Source organism: Bos grunniens, chromosome 12 (genome assembly GCF_055505025.1).
Source record: "Bos grunniens cultivar Pamir isolate PY7600 chromosome 12, Bosgru_T2T1.0, whole genome shotgun sequence".
In the NCBI taxonomy this organism is placed as follows: Eukaryota; Metazoa; Chordata; class Mammalia; order Artiodactyla; family Bovidae; genus Bos; species Bos grunniens.
Window position 1 is genome coordinate 54,014,593 of NC_141176.1, and position 14,676 is coordinate 54,029,268.

The window sequence follows — 14,676 nt, forward strand, 5'->3', positions numbered from 1 at the left end:
ACATTCTCCTCCATATGCTCCCCCTATTCAGACTGTATTATAATTAAAGGACTTGCTTATGCCTAACGATTGGAAAAGAACTTTAAAATAATTAGGCATATTTTTTCTGTTAAAGAAAAAAAGGACAGGCTTGGGGGAAAAGCCAATTGAGTTTTATTATAAATTCCTTCGTGGCCTGAAAATCACCCACTATTTTCTAATAGCGAGATGCAGTCTGTGCTTAGTTTTTTGAAAGATCTTATTTTCATTAACAGTTTTAATAACCTACTCTCCTCTCCTCACATGGCTCCCCCAACCCCACCCTATCTCTTCCTTTAGAACACAGCTTTCCAAAAGATTTGAGAACGTGGGCCACGTTGGTATCCCACTCGTGGATCTGAATCCACTGCTAAATAATTAAACCGTCCCTAGAATTCAGAAGTATTTAGATTTCCCCTTTCCTGGGTCAAAGGCGACCCTCCTACTCCCCCGCCCCTGGCCTCTACCCCCCACCCCCACCCCCGCCCCGTGCCTCCCGGGAGCTGGCCACGGTGCTGAAAATCCTGCGTGAATCTTGTGGGAAGGGAAGGCTTTTGCTCATGAAAGGGGGCTTAAATAATTGAGACTATATTTAAGCATAAAGTAGTTCATTTCTTCTCTTTTCATGGAGAAGGGGCTAATCTGCTCCTAGTGTGAAAATCTGCCCTTTATTTATTCTACGTGTGACGATCTTACTGTAGTGGAATTGGTGACTCAATTTCCATTTAAGTCTTGTTGAGTCAGCCAAGAACTCATTCCTTGCACCTTCTCCTCTTGTTTCTCAATTTTCGTCTATGGTTTGACTCCCCCTAATCTATGGACCTGCTTATTTTGCAAGGACAAATCTATATTTGATTTTAAAGCTTCGTGTGATCAAGGGCTTAAGACAATTCTTTCTGTAGCCAGAAATTTGCTTTCTGGGTATCCCGGCACAGACTGCTAGAGGCAATAAGCTGGTACCAGATCTTTATCCCAGATTTTATTTAAATGCAGTAATAATTGCACTCTGTAAAATAAGTTGCCCATCTGGGGGCTTCTCTCTCAGTTTGTCATATTTCCCTTCCAGGTATGCATGTGCCCATACATAATTTTTACATATGTTTTTATCATGCTGGTTTTTAAATCATCCATTGTATTAGCTGTTTTCCTAAGTAAATAAACCTGGAAATACAAAACTGCTAGCCCTGAAGTAGCAATAGAATTCATAAATAGGAAAGAATGTTTCATAATTATTTTGTCACTCTCCAGGACTAGGTAATAAGTTATGCAATTGAAGCTCTACTACAGGGTGGGTGGGTGGGTTGGGGTCAGGTTGTAGTTCTCCATTTTTCCTTTTTTAATGCTGAATAGTACCTTCAGTCCAATAATACATCTGTTTACAGTTTGCCTGAACTTGTTTCTGGATTTATATTTCAATATGCTCTTTAGGATGCAAAATCCTGTCAAATTAAAGAGTGCTCTTGTCTTGCCCGCTTCCAGCAAATCACTTGCAGCATCTAATAAATCCAGCTGGCGTTCCTTCCGTAGCCCAATGCTGCCGAAATCATTATTGTCCTGCCTCGTTTCATGTCAGAGGCCTCTTCGCCTCATCTGTCATGAAACCAATTTCACTTTATTTACATCCATTTGCTAGTTTAATTACTGTGCTGATGAATAGCCTGAAGGAATTAAGTTACGAGTCTTTGGAAACCCAATGCGACAGATATATGGGCTACCTTTTAACTACAGGGAAGGAAACGAAGGCTCGTGTGGCATGCACCAAAATTTAAAGATAATAAGTGTTTCTCTGTATGCAACTACTCTTGAGATTCAGGATGATCTGACTTTATGTATTCATCATCTCCTGAGTGAAATACAGTGCTTTAGAACCCCTCATATTTACAGACTGACTGCAGTTCTCTACAAAACAATTGTCTATGTTTTAAATGCTTCTTTTTTTCTTTTACTGAAAGAGTTATAGATGATTTTTTAAGCAAACCAAACAACATAATGGGTGTTTTTAATTAAAGGCACCTAACAATGTTAATGTTTCTCTATAACTGAGGACTTACTTCTATATGAACACAAATAGGTGCATTTGTGAAAATTTAAAAAATTAATATATCCAATCTAATACACAGTACAAAGTACTCTATTTACATACTCTAAATAATGTAACAGATATCATTTATATTTTTGTTTATCACTGAGCAGTCTCACAAGTATCTTCTTTAATGTATTTCTAAATCATAAAAAAGAACATTTTGCTGCCTGTCTCTTCTTCACATCCAATATATAGAGTGCTATGAATCTGTTAATGACAGAGGATTTGTAGAATGAGTGAATAATCTTTGTTCTCAATATATATAAATAGTCAATCACTTGCATATAGATATAGACATTTAAACTTAAGATGAGTAAATTTTTCAGTCATTTCACTATCCTATAAATACTTTAGTATAAGCCTACTATCATGGCAACATTAAAAATCATATTCAAGGGTATTCTTTCTTAAATCATATCATCAATTACAGGTTGTAAATTTAAAATGGATAATCCAGAAATTGAGTCTTCACATGAGTCATAATCATTGACTATCAATTTAGAAAATAATGATACCTAAATGAACATCTGATTTTATATTTTCTCTATCCCTAGGTAACACATGAAAAGAATGGAACTTTTAAATCTAAGTGCCTCTATGTTTTCCTCTTACTGCTGTTTCTGAGAGTTCTGACATTTTAAAATCAGTACTTTCATTTGATTTCCCTAAAAATTCTAAGTTTGTGGCACATGACAAACATATTCACTGCTTCAAGAAAAAAAATCTAAATTTTTCTAATAGACTTACTGTACTTTTTCATGTATGCCATCTCCATGTTGAGTACCTAAGATTGTGCAAACTTTCTAAAGTATTTATCTAACTGAAATTATTTTAAAATATTCAAGGGGCAGAGATAATTGTAAACAAACCAGAAGTGAGAAATAGGGAGTTTTAAATGTTTTCCTATTTCCTCTCCTCCTAAAAGAATTACTTTTTGTACCCTGTAGACTCTGCAATTTCATTTATCATAAAGCCAGCTTAAAAGAAGGATAAAAATGTAAACAGTTTACATGTACTATCAGAAGAACTAAAGGTGGAGCAAACTCTACTGTCAGTGCAGATACACACTGATAAATTATATATTCATTACAAATTCTCCAGACACCTCCCTTTCTGGCCCCCCTTCTATCCCCTAAACACTCATTTGCCTCATTCCACCTCTCCTACTACTTTTGATAAAGTTTGTCTACAAAACAAACTTACGTAGCAAAAACAACTTTTTGTATCAAGAGTCTTGCTTATAAAAGTTTTGCAATAAAGCAACTCTAAATAGGACTCTCCAGGTAAAATTAACTTCTATATTAATAGAACTAGATACTATTCAAGATCTTGTGGTAGGGATTTATGAACCATCTTTAACTTGACAGAAAGGAAATCTGCAGTGGATGAGTCTGTAGTTATTTTCGTTCATTTTTCAATAAGAAACACAAATGATGGGGGGTTTTAAATGCTTTCTCTTTCCATCTCCCCCCTCCCCCATTACTTTCATTTGCTCCCTTTCCAAGGCCCTCTTCTCCCTCTCCAGCTCTTTTTGATTAATAGATCCATGTGGCTAACGGCCTGACATATGGTGTTCGAAGCAGCTTGAGATAGTACCTTAGGCATCCCCTACGGCCATTAACATATTAGGGGCTTATGTGCAGTCAGACAGTCAGACCTCATCTAGAGCTGGCGTGTTCAGAAAGGCTGCACCCCAGAGCTGTTTGATAGAGAGTTTCAATAATGCACCACTCTTCAATTTTAAGGGAGTTGCTCCTGGTGCTGAAACTCTGGGGCAAAACCAGAAGACAGTTGAGAGATATGACTCCACCACACTCAACAACAGTAAAAAATTGTGCTTAGTACAATACAGTAAAAAAAAATCTGTTTGTATAGAGATATGCACGTGGAGGCGCAGCTTCAAGCTCACAAACACGCACCAGCTCCTGAGTATTATCAGTAAACAGGCAACATCAGCTGCTTGGATTTATTTTGTTTAAAGTCCTCTTTATACTGGGAATACTAACAATACAATAACAGTACATTTACTGATACAGACGATTCAAAAGTGAAAACAAAATACAGCATAATGTTTTAATCTAATTAAATCATGTAGCTTGGTGTTTTCTCCTAGTAGATGAAATTAAGTGCATTTTTACATCTGTAGCCTTGAAATAAGAAAGGGGAAGAGAGTGATGAAACTCTGGGTTTTAAAAGATGTGATTATATTTTAAATACATTTGCAGATCAAATTCCTGGAAAGATTACTATTATTGCTCTACAAAACCTAAAGTTACAAAGTCTTGACAATAACTCTGAAAGGTGGAGGAAGCCTCTAGGATGTACATATATGTGTAAACATATATATATATATATACACACACACACACACATAATGTATACACGTGTGTATGTATACAATTTTGGCGAGGGAGGGAGATGATACTCAAAATCAAAGCAGGCATCCCACTTGAAGCTTATTTAATTCACTTTAACATCGTAACTGAAGCTTGAAATTCCCTTTACTCAACGTTCTTCTCCTTCCAGCCTCCTGCTGATAAACCGCTGTACCCCTTTTGAACTGTACTCTGGCTGTTTGCTTGGCAAATAAATGCTGTTCCGCCCTATTAAACCTTTTAGGTAGTTTCATCTTCGGATTTCTCAAATACAGAGCTAATAAGGAGGTGCTTTGATGCTGTTTTACTTTCAAACTATAGCCTCGAGGCGTTCAAACGCGCAAAAAGGTAACCGAAAAAGAAAATTGCCACGAGCAAGACGCACCCTCCCTTTCAAAATCGCTCCGACCCTCTGGATCGCACTGCGTGGCAGCCGAAAATCGCCTGTTCCCGTGCAGAACTGCGTCCTGTTGGCAGCCCCCGGGGTTCTGAACCCGTGCCACGTAACCCGGAGGATGAGGAGAAGGGGAAGCACTTTTAAGTTTAAAAGCCCTGGGATTCCTTGAGGGAGGGGAAAGACAGGAGGCAGAAAAGGCAAAGCTTCCCCAAAGTTGATTCTAGACAAACAAAAATCAGACGGGAAGTGAAGATGAAGAAAAGGCAACCTGTTTAATCACTCAGTAATCAAACTTTTGCATAAGGCGTGGCGACAGAGCTACAAGAGCGTGTTCTTAGGCGCTAAATCTGCTTTCAAACCTCGGGCTCTGAGTACACTTTGGAAGGAAGACCCCGGCGCGTACTAACGCCTTTCACACATTTGATTCCCCTACAAACCCAGAGACGCGCTCGCGCGCGCCAGCGAACACACACACACACACACACACACACACACCCTCTTAGTTGAATATAAGCAAATGAAACAATTGAAACCATATCTGTTTTCTTTAAAACTGGGATGAAAGAGACACCCCCTCAAAGGCGTCATGGTTCCTCTCATTTAGATATCTGTTCAGAAGAAATGAAAGCCCCCGGGAGATACCTCTGCCCAGAGTCAAACGGATCCTACCTGCTTTTTAAAATGCCTGTTTTTTCCATTGCTAACTCATAAAATACATTTTAAGCAGGGTAGCTGAGCTCCAGTCTCAGCCTCAGACCTCCTTGTCACATTCTGCTTCTCTTTCTTTCCCTTTCTTTCATCACAACGCCTTAGTAAAGTCGCGTAAGTGATCAAAATTAACATAAATCATTATTAGTTATTAGGATTTGCTCTAAATTACACTGTGACTATCGCACCAGCCCCATCTGCCGCCCCTGCTCTCACAGCAATAGATTGCAGATAAAATAAATGTCCTTACCCCATTAGAAGGTTCCTGTCTCTGTAGCCAAAAGCCAAACAAAAGCAATAAATACCGGGGTTTTTCTCTCCACTATTCAGCTGTGACTCTTTTCATCAGCTCTTCTTCTAGAAAAGCTCGATAGCTGCCTGAAAATATTGCATTTTATATCACCAAAGGGCGATTAATATTGCATTAACTGTATTTAACATTTTTTTTAAGCGCGAGTACTCTACAATGAGTTAGTTTCCGTTAATAAGTACAGGGGGTATCAGAACTACTGCAAACCACTTAAGATATCCGTATAAACACATTATTTGTCTCACACTTTGTATTTTTACATATATGTAATGTTAGAGTGTAGCGCGTGATGTTTAAAGTAGAAGAAGCTGTGCTAATGGTCTGCTTAAAGGATTCAGACACTGACTGGAGACAGCAAGATCCCTGCCTTCATTAAATGTTTATTGTCAACACTTGGAGGGGGCGGGGCGGGGGGGTGGAGAGACTCGTGCAAGAGAATTTCCAAGGTTGGAAATTGTCAACACTTTGTTTTATTCTGGTCATGCCTACAAAAATTTGCATGCGTTATGCTGCCCTGAAGCCAGGCATCAGAGCTACCAAACTTTGGTTTGCAATTCGATTTACCTAATCAATGCAAGGAGTCTGCCTCTCTTTCTCCTGCATCCCTCCTTCGCCACTTCTCTCCAGGCTTCCTTACTTTCCCTTCTCTTTTTCCTATCCTCCCTAAATCGGAGAGAAGCGACCTCCTGGACACTCGTGTTGGGGGCAGGGGATGGGAAGCAGGCGCTCCTCGCCCCAACTCTGGGGCTCAGGAACTGAACACTGGTCCCTCTACTTGAGCTTAGCCAGCACCTCTTGGGCCCAAAATTTTCATCCTCCGTGTTTCAATCCAGAACTCCACAGAATCCTCGGGGACGAATGCCGAGCGGCCAGCCTTCCTTCCGCGCCTGGTATAAATTCCTCCCTAATAAGGTCAAATTAGTAGCAGGACTTTGCTGGGTGCATCCTAACAGCAAAACAGAGACCGAGTCTTTATTGCTCCCCGTTCTTTTACAAAATTGTCGACCAGTTTTGAAAGTTTTGCGGTGTTTAAGACGTCTGTTGACTTTAGGCAGACGGTGGGGAAGGAAGTCTTTATAATCTCTGTGAGAGACTGGTCCATTCCCCTATTCTCGCAGGACGCCCTCAGAAGCACTTACAGGGTGGGAAAGAATATTCTGGGGGCGCCTAATTACCAGCTGCTGAACTCCAGCGCAATTCTCGGAGGAGATTCTGCCCACGCACTGCGCATGCGCTAACTTGACGCGCCCGGTGCACGTCCGGAGCGCGCCGGGTCCGCCCGGCGCTCCCAGCGGTCCGCACCCTGCCGGTCACGCCTGCGCACGCGCGCCGGACGCCGGGGACTCGTTCGTTTGACCTGCTCGGGTCATCCACACGGCCTGGCTGAGTCCCGGCCGGGGCCCGTGGGCGGTGGCTCTCCCGCCGTCCGAGAGGAGCTGCGGTCTCGGGCATCCGGAAGCCTCGGGACCCGGGTGGCGGCCGGCGGCGGAGGGGCGCAGACCCAGCGTACCCTGGGCGCTCGGCCGCGGCCCGCACACCTCGGGCGTTGGGATGCCTCGCGCGGAATGCCTGGGTGGAATGAGTGTTTCTAGGGAGAACGGGGACCTTGCCTGGTGCCGGGGAGAATGGGTCCCCTCCGGGCTGCAAATTCTGACACAATCAGCTCTGCCTGAGGTTTGAATAGGTCCCCGCCAATCCGCCCAATGCAAAGTTCAGCGGGGGGGCGGACAAGATGCCGAAGGGGGCTGGAGGGGAGGGAGCGGCATCACGGGGCCGCCTCTGAAATCACTCCCGGAGCGAGAGGAGCGTTTGCCCGCTCGCGTTTCGATGCCCATCCGGGCCCGCGCCCCCCGGCCCTGCGGAGCCACGGGATTTCGAGGAGTGGGGGAGGGAGGGCTGCCAGTCTCCCACCAATCTGACTAGACAATTAAGAAAGTTTTTAATTAGCTTCTTGTTATCATTCATTTTATTAATTTCCAGAACTCTCAGGCCATGAATTATTCAAAGGACAAACCGACCCGAGCCGTGCCGGGCGCCCCCGCCGCACGTTCGCGGCCTGGCTCGTGCCTCGCCGCTTGCCCGCTGCCCCGCGAGGGCTGGAGGCGGCCCGGCCCCGCCAACCGCGGTGGCACAAAGGTTTGATCAAATATTAAATAACGTAATTATTGCGACAAGACTTATCTCGCAGGTGGGAAAGAGGTCCCCCCGTGAGATTTAGAATTTGGCTGCTATTTTAAAAAAATCAATCAAGCTTGCGTTCTCCTTTGAAACCCAACTCGCGAGGACTGGGGCTAAGACTGCAGCGGCAGGAACACCCATCGGCTCACCCAAACCAGAGTAATTGTGATCATCACCTTTGTCACCTCGCCGGCCGCCAAGACCTTTTGAATGGGGTGGGGAACGCTGCTTTTAGCCAGGTCAAAAGTCACAATTCCAACTTCAAGGATTAGAGAATGAAAGCCCACCCAAGTGAAAGACGGGGTAGGGATGCTGCAGATAAGATTGGCAGGAGAGACCAGGGCGACAGGGCAGGGGGTTGAGGGCGGGAGCTGGCCAGATGAGTCCTGGACCCAGGGTACCCTGTCCTCCTTTGGCGCAGCCTTGTGTAGCAACGGGACCGAAGTCATCAATATCACAAGAAATTAAACATCGATACAGTCACGGCAGTGAGTGCCTACGGTTTATTTATGAGTGTAATAGAAGTTGAGAGCAATTTCAGAACACGCATTAAACAAAAATCTATTCAAAAGTTAGTTGAAGCGTCTTAAGGACATCATTATCTTGACCGACACAAGGAGCGGGACCCAGAACTAGGACTGGGTAAAAGAGGAAATTTAAAACGAATGGATGACTTAAACGTAGCAGATGCATTTTATGTTTACTTTTCTTTTACCTTTCCTACTCCACCTCCGCCTGGATTTCCTGAGAGGCTGAAATGCAAACACAGCACAATTTTCCCACTCTCTCCAACTTATTTTGAGATTATTTAAAAGAACCACCCACTATTTCCACTCAACGACTGGTGCAGGAATTCGCTTGAAGTTCTCTTCAGAACCAGAAAACTTTGAAAGGTTAACTACCACTGAGTAGCAAGCCATAGCACTCTCTCCAGGAGGACATTTGTTTGCTTGTTTGTTTCTTAATGGATTGACAGTTAAAGGTATCTTAGAATAGTCTTATTATTCCTTGGGACAGTACACAGATTCACTTAATAGAGAGCAAGACATTTCTTGTTTTGCACAGTTTCCTACTATGTAAAATAGGAAACTCTGCAAAGCCTGTATTTTCATGATCTGTTTTATTAACATAATATTGTCTTCTCTTTATTTGGTAAAGATTTTACTTAATACAGAACAATCTCAGGTTCTTATTACATACATTGATCATCATTATATAATACAAATATATCTGTCTGCAACATTTCTGTTTGGGGCAGACTGATTAAAAAAACAGCCTTTGTAAATCTGTTTATTTGTTCATTCCTGGTTTTCCAACAATGAGATCTGGTTATATTTTTCTATAAAATAACATTAAAAAAAAGAAATGCATTTTATTTAAAACTGATGATATTTCAAGTTAATAACAACAGAAACAAATCAATTTTGATGGAAGAGATCTATTTTTAAAAATACCTCTGCTTTTTTAAAAAAACATTAACAACTGTTTAAAATCACAGCTTTTAAAATGTACTCTTCTTTTTTTGAACATCAAGCATTTTGTTTCACAGATTTGCCAGTGAAATTAAAAAGATTTGGCTAAAGTGGGATGACTTCAGAAGATATAAGCCTAGCTATTAAGAAACTTGATACATTTGGCATCTGATCTAGTCGCAGGTCACCAATAGGGAATCTCTAATCCCTCTGGAGCAGTAGGTGGCACACTAAAGTTCCAAATGAACAGAGGCATTTGACACCATGGCTGGACAGATCAGTGGATGGTTTTTATTTATGTTAACCTCCAAAGAAAAGTTATTTAGTTACAACATCTTCTTAGAAACTTTTTTTTTTTTTTTTTTAGGCTAGAACAATACATATAAACCTCCAAATGCCTCTGCCCCTGAATCCTGATTCAAATATTTTGAAGGTGCCTGGCTATTTATTACCTTCCACCACTCTGAAGTGAGGGCTGTGCTTGAAGAGATTCTGCAGTTAGAAGAGGGGAAAAAAAAAAAAAAAACTTTGATAAACACAGACAACTAATATAGAATTCATTTTATTCAAGAGCACCACTTTCACATGAGTTATCTGAAAGTGAATTCTGATTCAGCAGAAAAATACATCATTCTCATCCTTTCCCCTCTTTTCGCACCCGCCCCCCCAACTTAAACATCCTCCCCTTCCCTGTATTTTTGGTTGAGTTGAGTCTCATTTGTTGACCGGCTCTACTGGGACTTGGCCCAGTATAAACACAAAAATGCACCCAAATCATAAAACTGTTCTTCTTTCAGTTATGTTTTATTTGTAAGTGTACTGGGACATATCTCTCTGTTGTATTTTGGTGCACAAAAGTGGTTCTGATAAGGGAGGAGGGAAAGATAATAGAGCAAAGACATAACCAAGGAAAAAGCTCAGCAGACATCCATGGACAGGTAGATCAATCCGTGAGACATTTCAGGATTAACACTGGCAGTTTGTAACCACTGTGTGAGTGTGTGCGTTCAAGAAAATATTTACAGTAATCTTCCTTTTTTCCTTTTCCTCTAAATACAAGAATATGACAAGAATGTTGTGTTTTCGGTGAAAACAGGCAGTCGACTGTGAAATCACACTATCCACAAAACGGTCTATCAGAAAGCTAGCCCAGTTTAGTGCTCAGTTTCAAATGCATAGAATGTTTGCGCTGCAAACAATGATATACAACGTAATTAAATAAATAATGCCTAACCAGAGTGAGATCTAGTTGTGTTTCTTCCTGCACCTTTCAGATCATGCATGGTTTCAGTCTTGTTTCTTATCTGTTCTCAGTTTTTTAGTTCTTATTAAAGGATGGTAATAAACCATCTCCACCCAGTCAAGATCAAGGGTGTCTTGTGTACCAAGCAGGCATTTTACCTAACCACCTTCAATTGTTTTCTCTCTTTTTAATCCATCAGCAATTCATAAAGTACCTTGATTATTACTATGAAATACTATACATGATTTTCTATTTGGGAGACTGATAGTGCAAATTAAAGTTCTTGCTACCCAACATTTATCCCCAGCAATAAATTACTTTTGGATAGTAATAATAATGAAACAGTTGTTCTGCTTCCCCCCTCCCAACATGCAGACCCTTTTGAAAGAAATGGAGGGCTTTAAACCTGTCTTTCTCTCATCTGGGATTTAGCTGATTTTCTCACAGCCAAGTCCTGCTCCAAGTGAAAGCAGAAACTTCTCACTATTTCAATGATTTCATGTTCTCCAAAAGAGAAGGGGACCTAGAAGAGTAAGATGGGTCTTGATCTGTGGAGAAAATGGGTCAGAGTATCTCTCCTACTGTCTGCTACCCCATCAATCTATTTGAATCAATAGAGAGAAAAAAACAAACAGCAGTTTAAAATAAGCCACTTAGAAAAATAAATGAAAGGGCAAGCACGTTCTATGAGTGGAGGGAAAAGCTTATTTTGAAATGGTCTGTTTTCTAGATCTTAGCAATAAGAGCACATATGGAAAGAGAAAAACCTGGCTTCAATTGTTTTATTTTCCTAAATAAATATTTATTTCAGAGCCTCTAAAATCCTGCTTCTTAGTCAGCTCTCTCCCTAAAGACCCTCACCGACCAATCAGGCCACAGGAGTATATAGGCTGGGTCACTGGAAAACTTGGACTTCACCTAAACAAGCAGCCACTACCCCCACCCACCTCCTTCCTTTCAGCTGGCCTCCCACTTCCTTTCTGGCAATGGACAGCAGTCATCGGAGGAGTCTTATTGAAAAAGAAAAAATAAAGAGGGTTTGGATGGGGTGTAAGATTTAGAGAGAACATTAAACACAGAGACAGAACAACTAGCTTTGCTACCCAGAATTTCACCTTCGGGTTCGTTTGGTTTTTTTGGTCTTTGACTCAGTTCATGTGCGTAAGGTTGGGGCGGTGGTGGTGCTCTTTTTTTCTCTTCCTTAGGGTTGTGGGGGGGGGATGGAATGAAGCTGCAGAATACGGCTCTCTGGAGTTACATTTCTAAAGTATTTTTTTCTTTGCTTTTGTTGTTTTGTTTTAGTTTGTCTTTATTTGTCTAGTTTTTGGTGGTTGGTAGGTTTATTGTACATTGTTCCTTGGTCCCCAGGAGATTCTGGTAAGTGTCTCTGGTCAAAAACAGTCCATTTCCCTACCCTTCCCGTCTCCCCCCACCCTCACCCCAAGAACCATCCTGCTCCTCAAAACCCCTTCTCCAGTCTCCTCTTTCCTTCCCCCCACTCCTCCTCCCCCAAGTGCTCCCCCTTCACCTCCACCCTACTCTCCCGCGTACACACTGGGCACCCAGTCCTTTAGGCTGGGGAGGGTAAGGACGGGGAGAGCAGAGGGGAGGTGGAGAAGAAGCGCTCGAGGAGGGACTCCTCAAATCCAAGCAGGATAACGGCCGCTCTAAATCCGGGGGAGGCGGGGGGGGGGGGTGATGGTGGTAAGCAGGCTCGGGGAAGGCCCCCCCTCCCGGCGAAATGCCCCCAGCTCTGCCCCGCCCGGTCCCTCCCATCTCCCCCCTCAGTAAGTGGCGGAGAATTTCATCCGCTTCTGCTTCTGTCTCTGGTTGCAAAACCACACCCGCACCACGTTCTTTTTGAGGTCCAGTTTCTCGGCGATGGCGGCGATCTTCTCGGACGAGGGCCGGGGCTGCACGGCGAAGTAGGCCTCAAGGGAGCGCTTCTCGGGCGCGGCGATGGAAGTCCGCTTGCGCTTCTTCTCGCCGCCGTTGAAGAGCTCGGGCTTGTTCATTTTCTCCCGCTGCGCGCCCTCGGCCTCCTCCAGCCACGCCTGCAGGATGGGCTTGAGCGCGATCATGTTGTTGTGCGAGAGCGTGAGAGACTCGAACCTGCAGATGGTGCTCTGGCTGAGTGAGCCCACGCCGGGGATCTTGAGGTTGGCCAACGCCGAGCCCACGTCGGCCTGCGTCACGCCCAGCTTGATACGCCGCTGCTTGAAGCGCTCGGCGAACGCCTCGAGCTCGCGCGGGTCCGTGTCCGAGTCGCAGATGGACGCCAGGCCCGCCGCGCCCACCACGGCAGCCGCCGCCGACGCCGCCGCCACCTGCCCGGCCGCTGCAGCCGCCGCCGCCGCCGCCGCGCCGTGGTGGGCCGCCGCCGCCACCAGCCCCGGGTGCGGCAGCCCCGACGGCATGTTCATGGCGGCCGCCGCCGCCGGGTGCGACAGGTGGCCCAGGCCGTGCATGTGCGGGTGCGGGTGCGCCGAGCCGCCCAGCAGCCCGCCGCCCGGGCCCCCGCCGCCGCCCCCCGGGCCGCCGCCGCCGCCGCCCCCGGGGCCGCCGCCGCCGCCTCCAGGGCCACCGCCGCCGCCGCCCCCCGGGCCGCCGCCCCCCGGGCCGTCGTGGGTGCCGCCGCCCGCCGCGCTGGCGCCGCCCGCGCCGGCCATGAGCGCGAGCGAGGGCGAGGAGATGTGATCCAGCAGGTCGCCGGGCTCGAGCGCCTGGTGGTGGTGGTGGTGGTGGTGGTGGTGCGCGAGCGGCACGGTGGACGTGGACGTACAGGGCACGCTGTTCATCGTGTGGTACGTGGCGTCCGGCTTGAACGGGTGGCTCTTGCCTTGGGACACGGCGATGTCCACAGCCGCCAGCGCCTCGGCCCGCGCCAGCAGCGTTTCGTCTAGGCTGGCGAAGAGGTTGCTCTGCAGCTGCAGGCGACACAAACCAAACCAAAAAAACAAAACAAAACACACACACACACAAAACAAACCAAAAAAAAAAAAAAAAAAGCAAAAACACGAAACAAAACCACACAAGCCAGAAAGCACAGCGAGCCAAAGGCAACACACAAAGCAACCAAAATAATAACAACGGGAGTGGGGATAGTGGAGACCGGGAAAGACAGAATAGGGACACATTGGGGACGAGATAGGGGGTCAGATGAGAAGGGACAGGAGTGTGAGGAGAGGGGGGCAGATGCAGAGGAGAGAGGGACATGGGGACACATTCCGGGGACGGGCGTGAAAGACGAAAAAGGAGGGGGAAAGAAGAAGAAATGAAGATGTAACTCGCAGCCGGGGACCCGTGTCACGCACCCGAACACGAACAGAGACCGCCTTTCCAAGGCATGAAATCAACAGAGAAAGTGGAGGGAAGTCGAGAGACCTGGCCCCAGCGCTCCCCACTCCGATCGCCGGCGCCCGACACGGAGGCGGAGGCGACGGGAACCCGACATTAAGCGCCACGGTACAAAGCCTGCCTCGCAGCGGGATTCTTCTAAAAATCCCCGCCCGCGCATCCCCGCACTGGGATCTGTGCACACATCAGCACCCGACATGCAGCGTCTCGGAGACGGGAAGGGGGCGGGCGCGCGGGCCGGGTCCGCGGGCTTGGGGCGCTTACCGGCGGCGTGGGCAGGCAGGCCCGCCGGATGGCCTCGGAGCTGGAGTGCAGCGACGGGTACTTGTGCTCAGGGAGCGTGGGGTGCATGGCAAAGTGAGGCTGCTTGCTGTTCATGGACATCATCTTGATGGCTTAGCATGTAAATCCACAAACACTCCGAAAGTCCGCGGGAAAGTGCGCACGCCGGCTCCCCCGGCCTCCCTTCGGAGGCTGCAGCCGCGGCGACTGGCGGCGCGGAGGCGGCGCAAGCGCCGGGGGCCGCTGATGCTTC

At 45.8% G+C, this 14,676-nt stretch overlaps 1 protein-coding gene across 1 annotated transcript; it reads right to left on the reverse strand.

The window, feature by feature from the left end:
* Positions 1 to 11,564: 11,564 nt before the first annotated feature.
* POU4F1 (POU class 4 homeobox 1) lies at positions 11,565 to 14,672 on the reverse strand. Its single transcript, XM_086328605.1, has 2 exons — positions 14,406 to 14,672; positions 11,565 to 13,711 (listed from the first exon to the last, which is right to left on the reverse strand). The coding sequence occupies exons 1-2, from the start codon at positions 14,526 to 14,528 to the stop codon at positions 12,569 to 12,571; spliced, it is 1,266 nt and encodes a 421-aa protein (XP_086184731.1). The 5' UTR covers positions 14,529 to 14,672; the 3' UTR covers positions 11,565 to 12,568.
* Positions 14,673 to 14,676: the final 4 nt, after the last annotated feature.